The 25826-nt window shown below is 34.2% G+C and overlaps 3 protein-coding genes across 5 annotated transcripts; 1 reads left to right on the top strand and 2 right to left on the bottom strand.

Moving 5' to 3' along the window:
* Positions 1–344: 344 nt before the first annotated feature.
* Positions 345–3232, bottom strand: LOC137574407 (uncharacterized). The gene is made up of 3 exons (XM_068286696.1): positions 2481–3232; positions 1738–2406; positions 345–1674 (listed from the first exon to the last, which is right to left on the bottom strand). Exons 1-3 carry the CDS (start codon positions 3048–3050, stop codon positions 802–804), a joined length of 2112 nt encoding a protein of 703 aa, XP_068142797.1. The 5' UTR covers positions 3051–3232; the 3' UTR covers positions 345–801.
* Positions 3233–3299: 67 nt separating this feature from the next.
* Mpcp2 (Mitochondrial phosphate carrier protein 2) lies at positions 3300–6291 on the top strand. 2 transcript variants are annotated; one of them, XM_068286697.1, is made up of 4 exons: positions 3300–3438; positions 4079–4522; positions 4638–4978; positions 5116–6291. In XM_068286697.1, exons 2-4 carry the CDS (start codon positions 4130–4132, stop codon positions 5471–5473), a joined length of 1092 nt encoding a protein of 363 aa, XP_068142798.1. In that variant the 5' UTR covers positions 3300–3438; positions 4079–4129; the 3' UTR covers positions 5474–6291. The 2 variants fall into 2 exon arrangements, with proteins under 2 accessions (XP_068142798.1, XP_068142800.1); XM_068286699.1 differs by lacking the exon at positions 3300–3438 and adding an exon at positions 3726–3742.
* Positions 6292–8571: 2280 nt separating this feature from the next.
* On the bottom strand, positions 8572–20091 carry Gbs-70E (Glycogen binding subunit 70E). Of its 2 annotated transcripts, XM_068286861.1 has the most exons (6): positions 19478–20090; positions 19046–19215; positions 15362–15814; positions 10568–10774; positions 10193–10505; positions 8572–10132 (listed from the first exon to the last, which is right to left on the bottom strand). In XM_068286861.1, the coding sequence occupies exons 2-6, from the start codon at positions 19135–19137 to the stop codon at positions 9953–9955; spliced, it is 1245 nt and encodes a 414-aa protein (XP_068142962.1). In that variant the 5' UTR covers positions 19138–19215; positions 19478–20090; the 3' UTR covers positions 8572–9952. The 2 variants fall into 2 exon arrangements, with proteins under 2 accessions (XP_068142962.1, XP_068142963.1); XM_068286862.1 differs by lacking the exon at positions 19046–19215 and having other exon boundaries at positions 19478–20091.
* Between the last annotated feature and the right edge of the window lie 5735 nt (positions 20092–25826).

Raw genomic sequence — 25826 nt, 5'->3', positions numbered from 1 at the left:
AACAACAACTAGCTGGATGTGAAAACAAAAACTGAATAAACAAGAATTTAGACATAAAATGAACAAAGACAAAATAAAAAAATAAATAAAAACTTAGTAGAAAGGACAAAAACAAAAGAAAAAAAACCAAGAGAAGCGCAAAGCTTTTAAAAATAAAAAGAAAAACGTAACGTAAAAAAATTGAAACGCGATAATTTATATACATCTTATATATATACATATATGTATATATATATATTTCTGAATGTATGTATGTATGTACATGCCGTGTAGTAGCTGTATTTATATGTAAATGTGTATGTAATTGTGTATTTAGTTACAACCAAGCATAAAACAAAAACAAATGAAACGAAAAATATATAAATATATATTTGCAAAAAGAGAACAAATGAAAAAAGAAACAAAAAAAAAAAAAAAAAAAGAAAAGAACGAAAAGAAAATGAAATGGGAAATTAAATTTTGGACTGTCTACTTATTCAATGGGAGAAAAAGGTTTTAAAACTAACCAAAAATTACATAAATTATTATTTTTTCTTCTTATATTAATATTCTTTCTTCTTATATTAAACACACATATAGATAAATATATTATTGCAGCTGATAGTACGGGAAGGACAGAAACAAATAATTATATAAATCAAATTTTCGAGTGTTTTTCTATTGCTGGGGACAAAACAACAACTGTGAGGATATATGTCCATCGATTCGGGTAGCCCGATTTAAAATTATTTTCGTTTTTGGTTTCAATAAATTAAGTTTTGAGCTTTCTTTTACAATATGGTGTAGTGTAGTGTAGTTAAGCTAATCCGAGTCCGATGTATTAGTTTCACAAGAAGACTCTGTCGAGTTGGTCTGCTTAGCACTATTTGCCTCCGGCTCTGTATCTTCACCCAGGAAATCATTAAGATATATTAGCCAATCGGTGACATCTATTTGTCCAGCAACCTCAATCTCGAGCAAACGTCTTAGATAACGCAATTGACGCACATCATCACCATAGCGTACACACATGATGCCCACATTAATTCTGGCCACTGGCAAATTGACTTTGGGTTTGCCCATCAAAGTTTTGGTATTCATGCGCCGTTTCCAGGTATGGACCTCCTTCTCCATTTCATCGAGCATGAACATTTTGCCCACATCACCAGTTACTATGCCCACGGGAGTGGACAATGCACTTGCGGTTTTAGCTTGTAGCTGAGGCACTTGCTCTTTCGTTTTTAGGTATTTCCAAAACGAAGCCAAATTCAACCATTCGCAATAGTCTTTCAAGGCATTCAGCAATATCTCAAGATAATCTTCACGTGATAGCTGCTCATCTTCATCTTCGTCATCATCATTATCTTTGGAAATGATTGTCCTGGATTTGTATCGAAGCCATTGCCTCGATTTGAACTCTTCGCACACCTTCTCCGGACCAAAGGGTACACCTTTGGTGTAGTAAAACAAGCTTAGAAAATTGTCGGTGAACTCAAAGCGTACATACGGTTGATCCAATTGTCTTATGGTCTTCAAATATTTACTAATATGACTGGGATTCTTTGTTTTAAATATCTTAAAGAAATCACCAATTAGCCGTTTGGTCATTGGTCCCAAATTTGGATAGATGGCCGCATTCTGCTCATACTTAATCTCTGAGGTGTTACTGATTTCCATGATGAGGGATAACAAACGCTACAAATGGACCAAAGTCAAATCAATTCAACTATAATGAAGATCTGAACAGAGAAAGATTACCTGTAGTATGTTTAAACGTTCCTTATATAAAGATTTGTTCACACATTGGCCATATAAACGCATCACCTGGCGCATTAGATCACTTAATTGCATTGTGCTTTCCATATCAAACACTAGAGCAGCAAATGGTTTGGTATCCTCTTGGAATATCTCCGGACTTGATTGCCGTAAACGATTGTGATCTAGCCACGAAAGGAATTCCATTTCCAGTACCCAGGTTAACAAGTTCAGGACATCGAAAACCCTTGCCAGACGCACTGAGGCATTCAATGTCTTGAAATCATCCAAACACAATTTACCACTCAGCCAATCATATTCCTGTACATGACGCAAAAAAGCTGTCTCCTGCGACATATTGGCATTCTCCTCCTCAGAGAAATCATAGACATGTTTCTGATAGAATTTGGTTAATTCCCCCAATTCTTGATCACTGCATTCAGGTATTATCTCTTCCAGTAAATTCAAATAGAATTCCAGTTTTTGTTGTGATGAATCGGAACTTTTTTCACGTATTGTTGCTGGATTTGGTACACCCAAAAAGTTAAGATAATATGGTCGCAGGGCCGTCCAACATGGTGGAAAAGCATCCACATAGAGATAAAATGTCCTTATAACTTTATTATAAACACCTCCAAGCTCCTCAATGGTCATGCCTTTGGTGGTGAGAATCTGAAAGAAGATCCATACACCTCATATGTCTTTCAAAAAAAGGAATTCACTCCGATTCCGGCTTGGTATCTTACCATGGCCATGTCGATGAGACGATCGGGAACACCTTCACCCGGATATACGCCTTGCAGAATCATTCGCTCCACAATATCTAAGAAGGTGTCATAGTGCTGACCGTGCAGGGTGTTCCTCAAGGCTTGGGCACTCATGAAATTGGGTGCATCGGGCAGCATGGCACAGCGATGCTGGCTAACACATTGACTGGTATTATGCAGGCATCTGGGCACTGAGGCACCCGGCAAACGCCTCTCGCTCTCCATATACAAATTGGATATGAGGACTCGCAAATTCCATTTCCAATGCAGCTTATTGGTTCCGAAAGTAACGCGTTCTTTTTCCTTTTGGACCTTTACTGAACTCTTTGTTTTTATGGTTTCATCTGAGGATTCAGAATATGGGGCAATGTCGGTTTCGTCTTCCTCACACTGTGTTGAAGCCTCAGTGTGATCAATTTCAATTTCCGATTCTGCTGTGATATCCACATTGGCGCATACATCGTCTATTTCCATTTCATCATCATCCCAAGAAAAATCCTTGTATTTTTTTGCTTGCGGCGAATGATCTTCATTCATTGAATCATCCATTTTGAACCTGCACTAAGAATGAATATGTGCGTACATATAGTATAATATGTCGAGGGACTTTTAGTTAACTTCCATTCTATTTAATAAACAAAACCAAAACAAAACAAAACGCGCCTAAACACAAAACTCCCCACAGTCTTATAAGAAAGTCGCTTCCGAATGTTTATTGGGTAATTCGTTGGCGCCGAACACTCGTAAGGGCGAGTAAAACTCCTAAGGGCGAGAGTAATAGTCCTAAGGGCGAGAGTAATAGTCCTAAGGGCCTCTGGAAAAAAACGCCTCACTGGTCACACTTACACTTTCGCACACCCTCGATTATCTGGGCACACTTGCTAAGTTCTCTCCGCCACGGGCACGCGAAAAAGTTGCTGTTGCTGACAAATTTTTTGTAAGTTGCATAATTATTTCGATTTGATTTAGATGATACATAAACTTCAAGTCAGTTAATTAACTAAATCATAACAATTAGTAAGTCATTTTAAATCTCAGATGGCGTTAAGAGAGAGTTAAGAGAGTTTTAAAACGAAACAAATTTGCCGCTTCGAGTTCGATAAAAATTAAAACACTCATTTCCAAAATCGAACACAGAGTCACGTGAAAAGTAGAAATTTTTGAAAATGTAAAAGATTTTCTTTATTGTAATTTTTGTTATTGTGCGTAAATTTGTAGGTGTTAGTAAAAAAATTGGCAAGGTAATTTCCCATTTGCGATTTGTGTGAGTGTGTGCCTTTGTGTGTGTGTTTTGCACGTCATTATGTAACCTAGAAAAATGGCCAGCAAGAGCGAGAGAGAGCCAGCTCGCCGACGACGACAACGGAACCCAGGCCAAGGCGAATGAGATAGAAAGAGAAACCATGCACAGGGCAACGGCAACGGCCACTAGGAAAACTCAGCTGATTAAATTAGATAGACTAGGGCACATGGCTAACACATATAAGTATACTAAGTAGTCTCCACCCTCCAACCCCTGCAGCTATCACCTCTCTCATTAATCATCTAACTTTGCTTTTGGTCTTTTCTATTTGCAGTTGATCCTCTCCCTTTTGTGAAAGACAACAACAACAAAAAACTATTCCGAGATGTTCTCGTATTTTTATGAATCCGCCAAGAACTCACCATTCCGTGGTCCATTCAGCCGTGTGGAATGCGCTGGCACCGATAATACGACATTGTCTCTGAATCGCAGTCCAGTGGAAGGACGAGAAATTGCCGCCGCTGCCGCTGTGGCACCCACGGATTCGTGTGAATTTGGTAGCAATAAATATTTCGCCCTATGCGGTATTGGTGGCATCTTGAGCTGCGGTACCACACACACTTTTGTTGTGCCATTGGATTTGGTCAAATGCCGCTTGCAAGTCGATCAGGCTAAATATAAGAATTTGTTCCATGGCTTTAAGGTCACCGTCGCTGAGGAGGGTGCTCGTGGTCTGGCCAAGGGCTGGTTCCCCACACTTTTGGGTTATTCTGCTCAGGTAAGTGTAATATTAGATTATTGCATAATAATATTTGACGTGACATGTCTACTGATAACCCTAATTACATTTTTCTAATCCTCCACCGTATCTTTCTATCCCTGTGTGCTTGTAGGGTCTGTGCAAGTTCGGTCTGTATGAAGTGTTCAAGGTAAAGTATGCCAACCTTTTGGGCGAAGAGAATGCCTATCTCTACCGCACCTCGTTGTATCTGGCTGCCTCAGCTTCGGCTGAATTCTTTGCTGATATTGCATTGGCTCCCTTCGAAGCCGCCAAGGTGAAAATTCAAACTGTTCCCGGCTTTGCCAATACCTTCCGTGAGGCTGTGCCCAAGATGTTGAAGGATGAGGGTATCAATGCCTTCTACAAGGGTCTGGTGCCATTGTGGATGCGTCAAATTCCCTACACCATGATGAAGTTCGCCTGCTTTGAGCGTACCGTGGAGCTGTTGTACAAGTAAGTGAGCTAATACTTATGTAACACTCAAGTTTACTACTGTTTTATAGACGCTAGAAATCTCTTCTAGTATATAGCACGTGAATATTTTTGTTTTCTATATCTATATAATTGATTTTCTTGTGTTATCTATTTAGATATGTTGTGCCCAAGCCCCGTACCGATTGCACCAAGGGTGAACAGCTGATTGTTACATTTGCCGCTGGTTACATTGCTGGTGTCTTCTGCGCCATTGTCTCGCATCCTGCTGATGTGGTTGTATCCAAATTGAATCAGACCAAGGGTGCCAGCGCTTTGGGAGTTGCCAAGTCATTGGGCTTCATGGGCATGTGGAATGGCTTGACTCCACGTATCATTATGATTGGTACACTCACTGCCCTGCAATGGTTCATCTATGATGGTGTTAAGGTCGCTTTGGGTATTCCCCGCCCACCACCACCAGAGGCCCCAGCTAGCCTGAAGGCCAAATTGGAGAAGGAGGGAAAGCAACAGTAATCGCAAAGAGAACTATTAAATCCAATGCCACGGAAAACTCAATTCTGTTTAGTAGTTTAAGAGGCCAGAGAGCTGTAGTTAGCCTGCTGATTTAAATCCCAATCGTCGGCAGCATCATTATATCGTGGGGAGGGACAACATACTTTCAAGGCTTTTAAAAACAATTGTCAATTCTAAATTTATGTTTATAATTATCTCTCTGTTAAAAATCTTTTCTTTTTTTTTCGATCTATATATATATATATATGTGTGTGTGTGTTTATTTATATATATGTATATATATGACTATAGTGTAAATCTTCATACATGTTTTAACTAACTACAATTTTTTTCGTCGCTTAAATGTCAGGTGGACATTCCAGGATATAACAAATCTATACATCTTCAATTGCATTTTATTTCACTCAGCTAAGCTCAAAACTCTGTTGAATGCGAAATAATGATACAACATTCTTGAAAACTTTATTTTCTATATGTTAACTAAACTACACTCAAGTTCAAAGTATTCCAACTATTAAGCTTTATTCTACATACACACACACACACACACACACACACACACTACATATTCTATTCTATATACATTTACATATATTTAAATCAATTGTATAGCAAGGTTCAATTGTATGTTGTTTCCTCCAGAAAATCCTTTGTCCCTAACTTCCTTTCCCCGCCCCCCCAGCCCCCCGCCCCCAATACATGTTAGACATGCGAATATGATATTATGTTATTTCAAGTGTCGCTAGGCAAATCAAAAAAAAGAAAGATAATACAAATTCACCCAAAGCACTCTGAATAAATTAAATTATAAACAAAAATACTTTGTCAATTCTGTTTTAACTTGCATTAAATTTTGGATTTATTTCTGCGTTCCAAACTTAATCTATATACCTTTCTAGTAAAGGGTCTGGGAAAAAGTCGTCATATGCGATAAGCTCTTGATTGAGTAAATGTTCAAAGTTCAATTTGAAAACAAATTGCTTATATGATTTTAATGGCCAATAATTCTAACGTTTTGATAAGCATAGTTTGTTTTGTTTAGTATATCGACATACACAGCTACATAATTAAAATTGAGAGAACATTGGGCTTAAAAACTAAATGTTTAATCATGGCAAATATGAGCTAATCAAAGAAATTAAAAAGCTACAATTAACTAATATAATAATGAATCAATCAATGTCCTAAGTTTGTACCCAGCTTGTGGGGGCATTTCAATTTTCAATAGCATACTTTTGAGATGTAATTTAAAGCGCTTTTAGTAGGATTAACTGCCACTGTACCTAAGATTAGGCAAATAATGTATGTAAACATGGATTTAGATGGAGGATTATTCCATTTGAAGTCCTTACATATCGCACTGGTCATATCTGACCCACTTAACTTTCCATTTTACCATCACTTACTATTTCTATCTCACTCATTTTAAAGAATCTAAAGAAGAACAAGAACTTAAGAAGATGCTGATCAACTACTTATTAGGCAGCCCTGGATTTACAGTAGCGGCTAAAAAAGAATGCCATATGCTTTCCGCTCTCTCGCTCTCCGCACTTCCTTCAGTCATAAGAAAGCGCTAGCCGTGTTCGTTTGTCATTGTTTTTGCTTGTTTTTTTTTTTCTCAAGTCCTCAAAGTGCTAAAAAATAATTAAAAATCTGTGGAGTTATGTATTATTTAAGTGGTTATATTCGCATTTAATTCCGTTTGTTTGTTTATTGTGTTTTTCTTGGCAAAATTGTAAAATTTTTCAAATGAAGAGGAAGAACTTAACAAAACTTTGCAAGCGCGCGCTGCCGGGATCTCTGCCGCAGTCGCCTCACAAAGCCAAAGTCAAAGCAGAGAGAAAAGAGACTGCGCGCCCCCGCGTGTTTGCATTTGTGTGTGTGTTTTTTCTTGTGTTTTTTTACTGTGCGTGTGAAAATTAGTTGCAATAATCACCAAAAGAGTTAGAAAAGGGATAAATTTTGGAGCAAATGTTAAGGTAAGTGGTCTTTTATGTTTTATTACGTTAAAAATTTATCTTACTGATAGATTTTCTAATCTATGTATGTATTTGTTCAAAAATAAATTGCAAGCAAGTCCCGTTTAATCGATGTATGCACATACATACATATGTAGATAGATAAAGCGTGTGTGTGTGAGAAAGAGAGACAAAATACATTACCCAAAACCGAAATTTTAATAAAAACTTAATGATAAAACTATGAAAATTTAAATAAAATCAACTTTTCCTGCGTATGTACATACATACAATGTATTAAATGACTGAAAACATTAGATGTCCATTTTCATGTCTAAATATTTAACTGTGATTTACTTAACGCAAAACTTTTACATATGTATACATATGTATGTATCTGCATACATTTGTAGATTTCGTTTGTTTTGATCGATCTATGTATGTACATACATGCATATTTACATACATACATATGTATGTATTTATAATGAAGTTTTACCATAGGCTAGAATGAGATTGCGAATTAAAAAGTTGTCGATTTGGTAGTATACAAATGATTAGAATTTACTCCTAACGGTATACAAAAAGGGTGGCATCCCCTTCACCATTGTAAGTCATTGCCAAGTGCATATGTATGTATGTACATACATACATTCATACATATGTACTTAGATCGAACTATTGACCATGGCTAAACATCATGTGCGGAATCAGGAAGAAAGTCTTCAAAGTGTCAGCAATTTTGAACAATTTTTTTACTTCCTTCAGCTGCTTATACTTCTCCCCAAACAAGTGAGTCTTCAAAGTGGTCCTGGGATTTCCAATTAAAATTTTTTTATAGTGATAAAATGTCTTAATCGAAAATTTTTTGAAATTATTCAGTCAAAAATCTTGATATTTTGATTGTATCCTTTCCGAAAATATTTTTTAGATCCATTTATGATAAAAATATAATGAGAGAAAAGCGTCTCTTTTTTCTCTAAGTAAAGAGGGCGTGGCACTTAATTTGCATGCATATTTCAAGAGTCTATATAACAAATCTGATCAGATCTTATGGGAACGGAGATCTAGATGTTTAAACAGACGAAAAGAATAATGAAAAAATCAGCAGAACACTTTCAATAAATCAACTCAAAAATGTTTGTTTTCAAAAAATATTTATTTAATTATGAGCGAGATGAGCACATTAAAATAATATAATAATAAATGGCTCCTTGTGTCATAATTTTGTTTTGCTTTTTCCTTTTTTCGACTAAAAACTAAATAATCATAAAAAAAGGGATTAATTTCCTTTTTTGTATATATGTATGTATGTATATATATGAATATGTATAGAGTTATTTTTGCTGTTTTACGTAGAATTGAAGGGAAAGTGGGTTGTGGAGAGGGAGGGGAATTTGGAGACTTACTAACTAAATAACCTCTAAGGACTAATGGCTAAGTGTTTATTAGGTATATAAATGTATTTAACAGGCAATTTTCTGGTATATGTGCGGTTTTTGTTTCTTTTTTTTTTTATTATGTACAAATTTCACTTAAAATCTACTAGTCTGGGAGGATATATGGACTACAATATATAGTATTTCCATGTGATGATGGTTAGTTCTTTTTTGTTTTTCTTTTTATTTATTTTATTTATTGGGGGCGTGTTTGATTCTTTTCCATAACAAGTCCATTTCAGTCTTAGCGTTTCAAATAAACCAAATGATAAAAAAAAAAAAAAAGATTATAGTTATAATATTTTGTTTTGTTTTTGTTTCGTACTTAAAAACTAACAAAAATCAAAATTAAAAATTGTTTTTCAATTGATAATTCATGTGTGTGTGTGTGTGTGTGTGTGTTTTTGTGTTTAGATGAATTGAAAATTTCGAAACAATGGTTTGCTAGGATTAGATCTCACGCCTTAGAAAGATTTTTTGTTTGTTTGTTTGTTTTTTTTTTTTTTTTAATTTTTCTGTTTCAATTTATGCTTCGTTTTTTGTTTGTTTGTTGTTTTAAACCTAATATCAGTTATTATACATATATATGTAGATATAGTATATTTTTTAAAGACAATCACACAAGTATACAGGATTTTGTTTTTTTTTTTTTTCTTTACACTCACATCAGACAGACATTTTTCTTTCAAATGGTCAAAAAACAAAAATTTCATTGACAAAATAAAAACACAAAAATAAGAAGAAGGAAATTGATAAAATGTTAAAAATTGAGGGTAAAGGGGGCAAAGGGGAAAAATAACTTGGGGTTGTTCGAAAAGTAGTTAACCTCAAGTCAAATGGCACATACATACAATCAGGGCTATGCAAATAGGATCACTATGATTTTGGCTCTACATATATGGGTTTTTTTGTTTTTTTTTTTGTTTTTTTTTTTTTAGTTTAGTCCTCTAGAATTTGAACCATAATCAAGTCATCAGCCCTATTTACAATATATATATAGATATATAGTAAAACAAATCTTTACACTCTCTCTGTACTAACAAAATGAGAAAATTTTGTCTCTCTTGATTGATTGGATAACTCTACCAATATGGTGTAGTTGTATCACCGGCACTCCAACCATTCGATTCTTGAGCCTTGGACAAAGCATCCGTTAAGGTAGAACGCATTTGTTGACTGGAGTTGCGATTTTGACCCTTATCATAGGGCGACAAGGCATTGTAATAGAATGGTGAACGCTTGCTGATTGTATAATTTTTACCCTAAAAGAAAAATTAAATTAGTAAATCTTAAAAAAAAAAATGGAATCAATATAAACTCACATCATTATTATCCCAATATTCCATATCATTGGTACGATAGCATATGCAGAATTCCAAACGTTTTGACGATGGCGGCAAAGTTATCTTAAAGGAGAATGTATCGAAGACAACATGGGCACATGTGGTCGGTCCATAGGCCCGGGCAAATGTACAAAATATATCCTGTTGACTCTTCCAATCATCCCAGGTGACACGCACAATGATCTCCTTTTGGAAGTCAATATTTTTCACTTTAATTGTGCCCACCACAATCGATTCCTCATCCTTGACAATGACATTCTCCAACGAAACGAAATCCTTTTCGATCTTTTGTCTATTATACAACAAAAAATGATAAATTACATCGATTTCAAATTGATTTTCTATATAGCTTACCTAAAGCTAAGATAATCGGATGCTGGCTGTTTGAAGTCAACAGTCCATTGATCTGGCGGATGTGGACTAACCAGACCTTGGGTAATTTGTTCCAAAAATTTCATGCTCCAATATGGTGGAACATTTGATGGTTCTGACATAACGCGAACCTCGGTTAATGATAGGCCCTCATCATCGGCAAAGATCACATGTTTCTTGGGGCCGCGGCTATAAGAAATAAATTAACAGAAATAAAATTTAAAAACTCTCATATACATACAAATATACATACATACATATATAGAAATAACCTTGAACCTGGCTTTATCAATATTTTGAGTACATATTTTTTATTACCACAAATTGACCTCCTCCACCCCCCGCCGGACAAAAAAAAATTCATGTTCTTTTTCTATGCTTTTTTTTTTTTTGGTCAATGACTTTAGCAGGATTTCTATTTTTATGCTGATCAGTATTTTATGGTTTTGTTTTGGTATTTAGTTTAAAAACTGCGTCGTTCTCAATGCATTTAAAAAAAAAAAAAAAAAAATAGCAGAAAAAACGGAAGCTAATTAACACTCTGAATGTCAACTTTAGGGAAATGAATATGCAAGTATTTTCCACACACACAAACACATTCTTTGGCTTTTCTCTCTCTCTCTATTTTTCTGGATTACTCGTTTCGTTTGCGTCATTATCATAATACTCCTCTCCCCCCCTGCCATGGAAAAGTCAAAAAAGATAATGTGTATTGGTCTATTTTTGTAGCCACACGTATCCAAAAAAGCAAGCAAAAATTCTGGCAAAATCGCCTTTATTTTCTTTTCAATTTTTGTTTTTGCGGGGGAAAAATTCACACCTACTTTTTTTTTTTTTTTTTCCTTACCAATTTTCATCCACGAAATTTGGTTCATTTTCATAGCAATGTAAATAAAACACACCCATATTTTGATCTGTTGAGATAACATGTGATGTGATTTCATATAGGGATCATCTCTTATATAGCCATTAAAGATATATACAAAAGTATATGTGGGATTGGACCAAGAATGTTTTATAAAAATAAAGTAGCAAAAAGAACAAAAATGTGCTAATAACACAAATCATATTGATGATGATGATGGGGATGAGGATGAGTATGAGGATGACTCGAAATTTATGTGGAAAACCCTATTGGAAACATAAAATATATAAATAATACTGAAGAAATTCATTTCAATGGACTTTAAAGCAAGAAATTTTTGCCGGTTTGTACATTTGAAAATCTAGAAATTCCGTATTTCAAGAGTTTTGACTTATTTGAATTTAACAACTTGAAAACTTTAAGACAATTTGTAAACTTATTATAAAGATATTCAACTGATATTCCAAAGGAAGAACCGATTGCCATTTCATCATATCCCTCAAAATTGAATACGAATTTATGCTCAGATATTGCACTATTTTCCACAAATCATTCATAATTTATGATTTCATAATAAATAACCTCATAAAATTATTGATATTTGTGACTAGACCCCATTATAGAAACGATAAGATATAGCGTCTAAATTTAACAATGCCATTTTATATTGAATGTGCAGTGTAAATGGTTAAAGAGGGGGCTCGATCGGATGGAAAGAATAAACTCTTTAGTCAAGAAATTGAAAAGTTTCCGCCAAAAAGCAAAGAGCATTTAATGGATTTGCAAATAAAACTAAGATGGCAAAGAGGATGGATGGGGGGATGGGGAGAGTCTACATATACACACACACACACACACACATCAATCTATGTACAAATAGCCAACAATTTGTATTGCCAGGCCATGTCGATTGGGTCTGTTTATCAAACAATATACACACAGCGCCGGATCCGCCGATCTGGCGATCGCACCACCACCCGGCTAACGACAATCGCAATGTAGACGACGTCGACGACGACGACGACAACGATCACGCATTGAAGGCATGCTCTCTCCTACCTACCTACCTACCTACACCCATCTACCTACCTAGCCACCTCTATCTACCGACTAGATGCATTTTCTTTAACAGGTTTTCTGTTTGTCTGCATGCGAGTGTATGTGTGTGTGTGTGTGGGCCTTAAAAGAGACCACAGACTGGTCTGAAGTCTGGTCTTTTGGCTGTTCCTGCAACGTGTCAACTATTGGAAAGAGTTCACACACTCTCAGATATTTACATTTAGGCCACAAAAATAAAACATGGAAAAAATCAAAACGAGTTTTCAACTTACCAAGTTGTCATTTCATTTCATTTCTTTAAAGTTTTTTTTTTTTTTGGCTTTATTGTATATTTTAATTTTTCGTTGTTTTTTTTGTGTGAATTGCATTTAAAATGTATTTTCATTTTACACTTTTTGTTTTTTTTTTTGGGTCCGGTTTGAAGGCTATAAATATTAAGTGTTTAATATGCAATGCACTTTTATGGTTAACGAAACAAACAAACGGGAAGCGAAACAAGTTTTATTTTTTTTTTTGTCGTAAGGTATCCCCAGACCCCTCTCCCAAAATCGAATACCTTTTCGAGATACAGATACATACAGACATATGTACATATATAGAAAGCTTTACAGCATCGAACAGATTTTTGCTAAAAGTTTTTCAACCCAATTTCTCAAGGCTACTAAATTGTAAGATGGGAGAGCAACTAATTTCCTCAAGTCAATAAACTTGCTATAGATAAAACTTATATATCAAAATAAAGAGGTGATGGGAGGGATGGAGAGGGGTGTGGGGGAATGCGGGAAAAGACCTTGTTTTAATTAAACATCTGATGGTCAACCGGTTGACCTTTACAACAAACTGACAACCTTCTGACAGCTTTCTTTATTGACAAGGTGCTTTCCGTTTGTTATCTCTCTCTCTCTCTCTCTCTCTCACTCTCTGTCTCACTTTCTGTTGTATCCTAAATATAATTTACATTTTTTTTTTTAAAGTAAAATCTATCTATATACGAAATATTTGAAAATTTTTCGTTAATGATGATGTGCGCCAACATTTTTACATCTCGCGCCACAAATTCAATTGCCGGGCGTCTTACACGTGATGAATGCATGAACACAGACAGCAGCACCCCAGACTCTTTCTCTTTCTATATATGTATGTATGTATATATAATCTATATAGTGTGTCTATATACATACATACATACATGTAATGTTGAAATAAATATATACGTATTTTTGCTTTACACCCGAAAAAAAAAGAAATGATTGAAGAACACATTAATATTGCCTCTTCTCTATCACTTTTTGAGATCACGTCTCTAGGCTAATGTTTAGTCATATATTTCATTGGCCTTGACGTGACCGGGCCGTAACGTACCACAGATCTTGACGTATTCTTCTTTATATGAATGAGTAGGTTCATACATACATACATACATACATTCATATGTATATAGGATAATTAGGAAAGTTTTTTGTTTTGTTGTGGCATGTGGGAAAAGTGTTGACATTTCGAAATTAATGATTGATGTTTAGTCAATTGAAAAGTGCTAAAAATTAAGTGCTACTTAATCGTGAATCCTGACTTAGCTTGATGGAAAGTTTCTTTCTATAGACACAAATTAAGAGATCTTTGTTGTCTCATTTGCTTTAATTGTGTTTTCTTGCAGTGTATTTTAAAAGGGAGGGAGTGTTAACCGCAGACCAACTGACTGACGAGTTACATACATTGATAATGTAATATTACGTGAGATTTCTTGGTACATATTTGTTTTGTTGGTCTGAGGCAATATTCTCCTTTCAAGCCCAAGTCTAGACAAAAATAGTTATCTCTGCCTTTTGACGTAAATGGTCATGCAAAATCTTAATCCATCTCTATCTCTCTCTATTTGTATATATTTACAGAATCACATGTATATATAGAGATTGTATATATCTCCATAAGAGATGTCACATTAAAATGCAATCATTTGGCAAGTGCAAAAGCTTTTTCATATCTCAATAATAATTCCAGTAAAAGAAATGTTAACACTTTCGATATACAGAGATACAGATACATACATCTATATGGATATAGTATATATGTTTGCATGTACATACATATATCTATATAGAAAGCGAAATCAGAAATGGGAGAATGGCGCCTTATTTTTTGTTTGGTCTTAATATTTTGTGCGGTTATATTTTGTTTTATCTGATTAATACTATATGATTATTATTATTTTTGCCCCCTGCTCTAGGCAGGGTGGCGTGTTTTTATTTTGTGGCTTTTCGTTTAGATAAAAACTGCATTGAGCTCTTTAAATATTTAAAATTAGATGACTACACAACACAATCTAGTATATTATTTTATGATTTTGTTTGGATTATATGCAATTTTCATTTTCTATTTAACCCCAAAAAAAGCAAACGACCGACATATGTGAGCTGAGGCTATTATGTACATATATAGACGTATGTATCTGTATAATATGTACATATATATATTCTAGGCCCTAATGACGTCTTTTGCTCTTGTTTGTATTTAATATTTTCTTTCTGTCTTTTTTTTTTTTTTTTTTGGGTTTTGTATGACTGCCAAGAGAAATGTTTAGAGATTTGTGATCGTAAATGATCTATAAAGGATTATACTAGATGTTAATTGCTAATAGAAAATCTGTATCCGTTTTTTGTTTGGGATGAGGGGATGGAGATGAGATACATTTTCACTTTCTCAATCCGTGTCTTGAGTTTCGTTTTAAGCTGTCTATAGTAATAACTTTTTTCCATATGCATTTTCTATAACCACGAAATCCTAAATGTAGTTCAATTTGCGGTTCAATATAGTAGATTCATATTACTCAATCGATGAAATTCGATTAGACTTACCACTGTTCGCCATGATGATGTTGTTGTTGTTGATGATGATGATGATGATGATGATTCTGTAGTCCATTGGCATCGTTGCTATTGTTGTTGGTGGTGTTGGTGTTGGTGGTGCAGCTACTGTGATCAGTGACATCGCAATCCGTGGATATGGGATCATTAATGGAATCAGAAGCATCTGTTGTTGATATTGTTGGCTTATGCAGGCAGGATTTACGTATGAGACATGATTTTGGTTGCTGATTGAATAATGGAGCCGAGGCCATACGCTCTAGATAACTGCGTCCCGAACGACTGCCAACACCAAGGGGTGTGGCACCCGTCTTAGCCGAGGCAGCGGCAGAGGCATTGGCGTTGGCGGAGGACATTTGGGCATTATTGACCATGGCTTTGGAGGCCAATGTTATCACTTGGGGACGGCAATAGCGTGATGCTCGATTTGTTTCGTCATTGTAACTGTGCGAATGAAACAAAAAAAAAGAAGAAGCATAGTAAATTAAAGTGAATTGCAATGAGAGAGAGAGAGAGTGAGTGAGAGAGGGGGGGATGTCTGGAGAGGAAAAGGGAGAAGGAGGATGGCATATGAAGCATGAAGCTGGCATTTCACTTGATTGCTCTAGATTTCCCTTTTTTTCCCCTCGCCGTTTTTGATTTTTGGTCTTTTATCAGTTAATGCAAATGCATCAAATGATAAGAACCTTTTGCCATCAATTTATTTTTATTATATGATTATCTTGCCATTGTTCTCACAGTCAAGAGGACCAATACGTACATAAATACATATTTATATTATTGATAAGCCTTCAAAAATGTTGCGCACAGCGAGCAAATGAGAAAGAGAACCCTCAAAGAAGACACATTTATTTACCATATTGATTTGTTTAATACTTTGTGATTCATCACTAGAGCAATGAGCTATTTATATGCATATATAGATTTTTGGAAACTGTCCATTAATGCTGATTCATACCTCATATTATTATTATTATTTTTTTTTTTTTGGCTAGACTTGCGGGATTATAAATCAAGCAACTACAACCACTATAAAGTCAATGTTTGATAAGGCATACACTTGCCAAACATATGTTCAACTCATGATATCGTCGCATCGGCTGACTACAACTGGACTGGACCTAATAATTCTCCCCACTCTCTCCCTCTCTCTCTCTTTCTCTCCCTTGAGTTAAATAGTTTACTTAATGTTATCATTTGTCTGCTTCGTTAAAAATTCAAGTGCCGCCTCTTGTTGTATTTTTGTTGTTGTTCAGTTTCAGGTGCATATAAAACTAATGTTTTTAGCAGACACCTGAATTTTCTATTGAAGGGTTTAACATTCTTTATATATGTATATCATGTGCAAGTGCTTAATGATCACGCTATGAAAATTTCAAGTGAATTGACGCATTATTGACCAAGTTACTTGAGGTAGGTTGAGTGGGGGTTTAGTAAAAACTTTGAGGAATTCACGTTTTGTTTTCATTCCTTTTCACACAAAATGATAAAGTCCAACATTTATAAATAGTTTTCCACCGATTTGAAGATAGATTATATTTGGGAATTTGTACATCTCTTTTTCTCTATACCAAAACAACAAATATACTCATATATATGGTTTATTTTTAAACTTGAATATGAAAAAAATATTACCAACAGACATCTACCCCATAGATGACTGCTTACAAATATGGTAAAAAAAAAAAAAAAAAACAAAATGAATTGAATACAAGTTAAAGATACAAATTCTTGCTTTCTCTACTCGAAAAGATCTTTTGAACCCTAACAATTTGTTATAATTTTTGTGAAAAGCGACACGCGCAACGAAATTTTCGTCGATTTCGAACAATCAGCGTCACTTTTGTGGCTCGTGAGATTCTGTTCTTCTATATACCCTGGAAATTAACACACATATGTACATATGTATGTGTGTAGGAAAAGTACTTTATTTTCGAAAGTTTAGTTATTTATATTGAAAAAGTTTATTAAATTCTTGTTCATTCATTAGAACTGTTCTTTATCTATTTGAGTTTGTCTGGCATGGTTTTGCCACACCCACTTTAGAAAGTTTTCTATCCTCTTCTGTCCTTGTTATCTTTCTCACTCTTTCTAATAGGCTACAGGGTGCGTAGAAGTCGTCCACCTATTTTTCGAGGTAAGTCATTTTGGTTTTTTTTTGTTTTGATTTTTGTATGCCTTGATCTTGAGAATATTTGCTTGTTGTCAACCAGCAATTATTGCGAAGAGCAAAACATATATTTTTAGTGCATGAAAAATTTTGCCTAGTTTCATGATTAAAGATTTTCGTTTGTATTAAGCGATGGCAGTGGGCTTGGTGGGTGGTGTGAGAGGATTAATTGTTTGTCCTTGTGGCATGATCAAGTCGATGACGTGTGCACAGGTGTTTCACCTCTTTGTGTTTTGTGTCTTTTTCGTGTTTCTTATTATTAATATATTGTGTTCTTCTGTTGATATTCAATATTCGATTGATATTCGTTTTCATTGTTTATCTAACCTACATTTTCTTCAATTGTTTACAAAAATACAAATAAAAAAAATGTTTTGTAATATTGATTGACTTTAATGTGGTGGTTTATATAATACCATCTGGAGATATTGTAAGCAAACAAAAAACCTTTATGTTCCAACATATTTAAGTTTTCCATATTTCAAGTCAATTAGAATACTCTAAAGTACACATTCATTACTTAAAGTTCATTTTAGTAACTTAATTCTTCAAATAGATAATAATATTTACAATTTGAAAGTATTAAAATGTAAAATATATAGTATAGTTTGCGTAAACAATTGAAAATATGTTATTTAGTTGAAGAAAACAAATATTTAAGTAATCATTTAAAGGACTTTTTAACAATCTAAAATAGTTTGTATTATGAAACCTGAACTTTAATTTATCCCTAAAAAATTGTAGTTTATATACGCATATTAAGGAAATCTTCAAGTCTGTTTTCAGCTCACTGACAATTATAATATTTAAAACAAGATCAAACGATATTACAAATAATACTTAAAAAGGACTTTTCAACACTTAATTGTCAATTTCTTTTTGGAAAATTTGTTAAAATTTTACAGTTTCAGCTTTTAGTTAACGATTATGTAAAATTATTTAATGTCTGGAACTGAGCGGAAGCGACAAAAACCTTTTCAACAATGTATCGAATATATATTTTATTTTTTTTTTTTTTTTAAGTTAATCAGCAATAAATTTTTGTGTTTTAATTTTTTTTTGTTATTTTCTTTTATTCAACACGTAGTCTGGTTTGTGGTCGGTCTAAAGAGAAACTTAAAAGTCGGTATGAGTATGAGAAAAATATTTTCCACTTATCAAATGATAAGAGGAGCCGAAAAAGAAAGTAAGGGGACGTGACACGGATACAATGAAACAAGATATAGTAAATGTATAGGTAGGTAACTTACATACATATGTATGTATGATAAATACATATCAAGTGTATATACCTAGACGATTTTTTGTTTTTTTTTTGCTTGATTGCAATCGTTTAACTCAATTTCAACTAATAAATGTTAAATTAAAGAAATTTGATTTGCATTTTTTGTGGAAATGTAGGATGATTTAGTTGGTTTTTATGTGCTGTTGATTGGTTTGATGGGTTGGTTGGCTGTTTGGGTGGTTGGGTAGTTGGGTGGTTACAGGGTATTAAGGAAACTTACTTCAATGCTTGACGCTGATGTCCGCTCATGAAGTCCGCCAGAAAACTAACGGGTGGACTGTGACTGAATATGGGCGGACTGTGTGAAATCATTTTTGTATTGATTTTGTTGATTGATTTGAATAGAGATTTTGTTATTTGATAATTAATAACAAGAAAACTTTTGTTGGCCTGAGAAAGAGAATCACAAATATAAAAAACAAATTATATATAGGTATATACAAATATACATACATATATAAATAATATGAAAACAACTACAAAAAAAAGTCGATTGCAATAGTCCAATTATACAATTATTTTAACAAGTATATAGAGTAGAAAATAATAAACAAATTGCTTCTATTACGTTATTATTACATACGTCAAGTGTCAACTAAATCGGAAGATTTGTTTATATACAATAATTTATAATATATCTTATCTAACTAACCGTTAGTTGTTAGGGCGCTCCTTAGGCTCTCTTTCCTTTCTTTCTCTCTCTCTCACTGTTTCACTCTGCTTTTCGCTTTTTAGTGTGGATTTTTTTTTAAGGAACTTGTGTTTTCTTTTCTTTTTTTTGGTTTAACACTTTTTTTTTATATTAATTTCTTATGATTTTCTTTTTTCTTCATATGTACATCACGCACGCTAAATATTTTTTTTATATTTTTGTAATTTTTAATTTACTTTGAGCGGCGTCAGACAATGAAATAGATTTTAGAACTCTTTTTTTGAATTGAATTCTACTTTCTTTTGTGGTTTTTCATTTACACAGAGACACACAGAGAAAAGACAGCAGACGGCAATAAAAAAAAAAAAGAACGACGACGACGAACGACTGGGAAATTTGTACCAAAAAAAAAAAAAACAAAATATATAAACTTTCAACTTTCAACGCGTTTTGTGTGAGTTGAACACCAAAAAAATATAAATATTAATATTCAATTTTTGTTGTGTGTTATTAGGAAAACGAAAAACGCTCCGCGCCGCGTTTTGGTTTTGGGTTTTATATTATTTTTTTTTCTGTTTCCCCCTGATTAGTTTTCGCCTCGACACTGCGAAGACGAATGAACCGCTGGTTTTGAGGTAACTTGCCGTCAAGACTAACGCACCACACGGTGGCTGCTCGTTCGTTGGCTTCGGCTCTCTCTCTCTCTCTCTCTCTCTCCCTCTCACATTCTCTTTTCTAGAATGCACTGGCTCTCTCTGTCTCGCTTTCTCTCTGTCTGTCTGCCTTTAGCTATCTCTCCCTGTCTCTCTCTCTCTCTCTCTCAGCTTGTCTCTCACGATGCGATCGTATGCAGTTTGCAGTTTAGCATTTACAATTTTTGTGTGTTTTTTTTTTTTTGATATTGCATTTTTTTTTTTTTTTTAGTTAGTTGTAGTTGCTATTTTTGTTTTTTGAGATTAGTTTTTAGGCGCCGCATCTATGTAGATGACAAAAGTCATCTGAATTGGATGTGTCAGGCCCCAGAGACATGATCAGGTTCGATCAGATTGCAATCTCCTGCTCGCCTCCTCACTGCCCTCAGTTGCTTTTCTTCTGGTTGTTCCTTATTGATTTTGTTCTCACAAAGAAGCCTTTGCAGTTGTAGTCGATATCCTCCTCGGCACCCTCCCCACCCTCATTTGCCTTCTCAGCATCCAAAATATCATCTGGGTTTTCTTTTTCTCATCTCTGAGAGTGTCTTTTAAGTGGTTTTTTTGTAGGGTACTGTAGGCGTCCATTGACAAGCATACTTAAGGGGGGAAATATATACATACATAAATAAATTCCCAAACCTAATCAGATCCACAACAGTGGAACAGAGAAGGTTGAGATCAAGTTCCTGGAATCCTTCCACTTGTGTTAGAGTATTGCATAGTCGTCATTGCATTGCCGCTCATTTCAGACAGATTTTTTGTACCTGAGCCTACGCATTTCTTTTATGCAATTTATGTTTTTCTTTTTGGGGCCTGTCAACTCTAAATCAATTAGACTTTCGGCCAGAGTCGTTGGTTTTCTTGTAAAAGTTGTCCAGCTGAGCGATTTTATTATTATTATTACATACAAACATGTATCTACTTTCACCTACATTGGAGATGGAGAAGCATATTGGTTTTCAGTTGAAAATGGATTTATACATATGTATATAGATTGATATGGAATAGCTTTCCTAAGGTTTTTTTTTTCAATTTCTATAATCCTTATAGGAGAGACTTTTTCTAGAACTTTCTTAAATAAATATAGAAATGTTTCTCAATTTCTGTTGGCATTTAGTGAGATTTTTCAATTTTCTTTAATATTTCCTTAGATGTAGATAAATTTATTTGACAAAAGTGTGACACCCCTCAAATGGAAAGTCGCCCGCATATGGAAGGCAAGTTAAAAATTGTAAATTGCCCACAACATCCGCTTGCTTGGCTCATACACTGAGTGCAATTATAATTTCCATACATTAAATCGTACAAAAAAAAAAAAGAAATCAAAGCAAGAAAATAGACTTAAGACATTGTTGTTGCCTGTTACCGGCTGTGGCAGTGGCAAGTGCATCCCAAAGTAGAGTCTTTTCCCCTAAGCAACCATTCCGATGGTCATCTCTTGGCAAAGACATAGAGAGAGAGAGCGAGAGACTCTCCAGTTTATAGTGGCTCTTGTCACAGTGCAACAACAATGCAAATGCAACAAGCCCGTCAGCCAGCCAGCCAGCTAGCCCAGCCAAGCCACTCAAGTAACCGCCTTTCAAGATTGAGAAACCGAAACCGGCTTGGCCACGATGATGATGATGACGATCGCCAACAAACTAGAAGCCGGCCGGTCTTATGTATGTACATACATAGAGATGCTGAAAGAAAGTCTCTTACACAAGTTGCAAGTTGAATGGCTATCGAAATACTTGAATGAATTACTGAATGAAGCAACAGCAAGTATTGTCAAGAAAATCGTGAACCCCTTCACATTGACTTGCATTATCATTTGAAAGATAAAAAAAAAAAAAAAATTAAAACAGTCACGCATAACTATGAAAGAGAAAAAATATGGAGACAGAGACTGCGAGAGGGCGAGAGAGCTGAGAATTTCCTCTACCCTCTATGAGGAGGAGGACCGCCATGAGTGAATGTCAGTTAGGCACGCACGCACACACACTTTCTATGCAACGTGGGCCACAAATTAGATATTCCAACGACAGTTTTCTCTCTCTCTCTCTTTCTTTTTCTGGGCTGTAGAGCAAAATATTTGGGTTCGAAGGGCAGAAACCTAAACAAGTATCGACCCCTTCTAATGCTACGCCACTGTTTCCATTCAGTTGATGCATTAGAAACTTTTATCATGTGGGCAGTGAGTGGGTAAAGAAAATCAATTTTCAACGATAATATGCATTGAAAAAGGTCTTTTGGGAAAAAGATTTTCAACATTTCCATATACATAAAAATGTCGATCACTGGAAAACTTGTTAAACAACTTAGATACATACATATGTATGTATGTATGTAGATAGTTTTCATAGCCAGTTAACAGTTTCCAGTTTTTTCTTTAAGGGAATATTACTTAAATTGATTCTAGGTCAATTAATTTAAATATTGATTGAAAAAAAAAAAAATGATGGCCATCCATCTCACCAACATCTCTGTCAAAAAAAAAAAAAAAAAAAGGAAAAAAAATTTATAAATATACACAAAAAACTAGGCCATGCATTGTATGTACATACATGAAGACTGATAAGAGTCAGAGAACCAAAAGCTGATTAAATATAGTCCAAAAGTATTTAAGAAGCTGCTGCCCAACAACAAGAAATCACGTTTAAATTTAGTCATTGAACTTAACACAGACACACACACACACACTATGGAGGGAGGGTGTGAAGGAGATGGTCAGGCAACAAGTATTCTTAGATAGAGTCGCGCGACTAATACACAAATCAAATGATTTAATGTTAAACACTTGGAAACAACTCTCTGGGGGGATAAATGTTTATTATTAATTTTTCATTCGTTCATTCTTTTTTGGTTTTTGTAAGAAAACTTTAACCATTTGTTTAATTGTTTTGCTTTTAGAAGAATAATTGCAGCTGATTAGTTACGTTAGTGGGTGTTTTGCAAAATCAGATAAGTATTATTTACACGAAAAAACATCTGCCAAGCACCTGCATATGTACACATACATACATATGTATATAGAAGTATGGGTCTACGACCCCAAAACAAAAAAATTAAAGCTAGAAATAGCCATTAAAATGGAAAATTCTTATCATTAAAGTGTTTACATTGTCAAGGATTCAGGAGCACGTGGTTTTATTGAAAGGGTTTGCAAAATTTATAAACCTGTCCTGTCAATCAAAAGGTTTACAAATTTACAATTGACGTCATGGCTTACTACTAAACTAAACTACTAAATAATAATATTAATTTGCAAGCCAATGCAGGGCGGGGTGTGGGGTGATAAACCTCTCGATCTCTTGATCTTTTTTTGTCTACTTACATACATATACTACGCAGGTTAGGGTGGAAAATTTTTTCAATGCATTTTCAGAAGAGATAATCAGTTTCATGTAGTTATATTTTTATAAATGGGTACGTACATATATATTATATACAAACATATTGAAGGTAATAATCACTGTTTGTTATATGTATTTGTGTGTGGATGGTTTTTTTTTTTTTTAATTTTATATATGCATTGATAAGCCAAAAGGTGACCCAGTTGAGGCTTACGAGATTTGCGAACATTTCATAATTAAATGGGGGATTACTTGGCGAATTTATAGGAAAAACAAAATATCTCTCACTGGGCTTTGGAGTTTAGATAAGAGAGTTTGGAATGCATTTGAATGTCATGCTATATCAATTAAATAATAATTATATATATACTATGTAGTTATAGCAACCCAGTATACATACTAACTTAGAGGAGCAGAAGCAAAATTTAAAATATGCAGCCACACTTTTTCACATTTTGTAGATCCTTGAGAAACAGTGAGTCTTAAAGTAGATCGTTTTCTAGTGTGGCAGTTGTTAAAAAAATATGCAGCCACACTTTTTTCTGTGTAATAGAGTTAATGTAGAAAGGAGTCTCATTTGTTAGTTTGTTTTTTTCCAAATAATTTTTCTTTTTTTTTTTTTTTGCTGCAACTGCTCTTGGAATTCTTTACGTAAATAAAATGCGATGTGCACTTACAGCTTTGCAACTTTTGCAGAATTGAAAATAAACAAAAACTTCGCCGACTGTAAGGGATATCATGCACAAATTGTGTATATTTGTAGTTCATTGAACTAGTCCCACTATTTGTATTCCCCTGTAGAAATTTGAGCATCAGAATCATCAGACTGGCTGACTGAATGACCTTGCCATGGCAATGTTAATTCAATTAGGTGACCATGTCTAGAAATCAAAATCACATGACAAATTAATCGAAGAATCAAATACCAAAAAGGTACAGTTTGACAATCTAAAGAGTTTTGCGACTTGTACAAGGTACATACATCTTGAATTATGCGATTGCATCTCTCAGATGCATTTTGTATCTTTGCCAGTGCAATGCACGCATTTAACATTGAATGGCAAGCAGTTAAAACATTTATTCATGTATTTATATGTGTATATATCGAGTTTTTTTTTTGCTTTTGCATAAACCGGAACTTGAACTACCCGTTCGAAAGAAAGGCGGAATCGTTTAGCTAGGTCTCCTCCGTTGTGTTTTCTTTCTTTTCCTTTTTATCTTTTTTGTTTTTAGTTTATTTTTAGTGTTTTTTAGTCTTTCTTCGACAAGCAAATGGTGCCAATATGTTGTTCAGTTTGACGTGATTTGCGGTACGGGGGCAAAACTGTTGATAAATCAAAATTTTACCCAAAAGAGCAGCAACAGGGAAAACAAGTTGGCATAGGATTTTGCACACAAAGAAAAAAAAAGACATTTAACAATTTAAAGATAAAAGTGGCGGACAAGTAGCAAAAAGGTTAACAAAAATGAATTAAACAACAACAAAAGTCTCAACAAATTAAGCACTGACATGATCATTTTAGTCCGCCTCCCTCCGCCCCTCCACCACAATAAGATCACCTGATGATATTATGCACCAAACGACGAAAATAATCAAAACCCGATCTTTTTCTATAATCACAAACTCGCTCGCCAATTAAGAGATTGTAAATTGCATTAGTCTTTGCCGATATAATATCATTTGCATAATTCATAAATAAAAGAAATCGGATCGCATCCCAAAGAATACATATGTATATACAAGACAATTCCATTAACATAATTCTTCAATTTAAAGGAGATGTCACTAACTTCACTTCATTTTTTTCTCCTTTTTTTTTCTACCTAAATCATTAATGTAAACGTTTCGCACCAACTAAATTTTTAAAACAAACATTTATGCGAGCCTCTCTAATTACCTCACACAAAAGCCAGTGGGCCGGACCCATTTTCAATTTATGTATATGCCACATTTTCTATACTCTACAAGTTGATCCGGAAATTGGATTAAGAAAATCTATCTATCTTTTCAAAGAAGTTTGGATTTTCGGAGATTTTATGATCTAAAAAAATGATCTTAAGATCTTTAAAAGTTTTTTATTTTTAATGTTAATCCCTTTTTCTTATTCAATATTAGTTTAAACTCTTTTAATAAGTTCATTAAATACTAAAACTTATTAAAATATTGAATATCACTTAAAATTTGATATATAGAAAATTTTGTGTCAATATCTAAAATTTATCTTTCTAAAACTATTCTTACCTACATATCTATCTATAGAATAGATCAATTGGGATATACGTGATGTTAAAGAACTACTTATCAAAAAAATATATATATAT

The sequence above is a fragment of the Drosophila tropicalis genome, unplaced genomic scaffold (genome assembly GCF_018151085.1).
Source record: "Drosophila tropicalis isolate 14030-0801.00 unplaced genomic scaffold, ASM1815108v1 contig_463, whole genome shotgun sequence".
In the NCBI taxonomy this organism is placed as follows: domain Eukaryota; kingdom Metazoa; phylum Arthropoda; class Insecta; order Diptera; family Drosophilidae; genus Drosophila; species Drosophila tropicalis.
Note: the sequence above shows the minus strand (reverse complement) of the source record. Positions and strands in the feature narration are given on the sequence as shown.

What these genes read in the sequence shown, in the direction of transcription:
- LOC137574407 (XM_068286696.1), bottom strand. Translation starts at nt 3,050, where the DNA reads ATGGATGATTCAATGAATGAAGATCATTCGCCGCAAGCAAAAAAATAC. An exon ending in GTCTCATCGACATGGCCATG is followed by an intron (nt 2,407 to 2,480) that starts GTAAGATACCAA and finishes ATCTTCTTTCAG; the next exon opens with ATTCTCACCACCAAAGGCAT. An exon ending in AACGTTTAAACATACTACAG is followed by an intron (nt 1,675 to 1,737) that starts GTAATCTTTCTC and finishes GTCCATTTGTAG; the next exon opens with CGTTTGTTATCCCTCATCAT.
- Mpcp2 (XM_068286697.1), top strand. Translation starts at nt 4,130, where the DNA reads ATGTTCTCGTATTTTTATGAATCCGCCAAGAACTCACCATTCCGTGGT. An exon ending in TTTTGGGTTATTCTGCTCAG is followed by an intron (nt 4,523 to 4,637) that starts GTAAGTGTAATA and finishes GTGTGCTTGTAG; the next exon opens with GGTCTGTGCAAGTTCGGTCT. An exon ending in ACCGTGGAGCTGTTGTACAA is followed by an intron (nt 4,979 to 5,115) that starts GTAAGTGAGCTA and finishes TTATCTATTTAG; the next exon opens with ATATGTTGTGCCCAAGCCCC.
- Gbs-70E (XM_068286861.1), bottom strand. Translation starts at nt 19,137, where the DNA reads ATGATTTCACACAGTCCGCCCATATTCAGTCACAGTCCACCCGTTAGT. An exon ending in CATCAGCGTCAAGCATTGAA is followed by an intron (nt 15,815 to 19,045) that starts GTAAGTTTCCTT and finishes TCATTCGCACAG; the next exon opens with TTACAATGACGAAACAAATC. An exon ending in TCCGATTATCTTAGCTTTAG is followed by an intron (nt 10,506 to 10,567) that starts GTAAGCTATATA and finishes GTTGTATAATAG; the next exon opens with ACAAAAGATCGAAAAGGATT.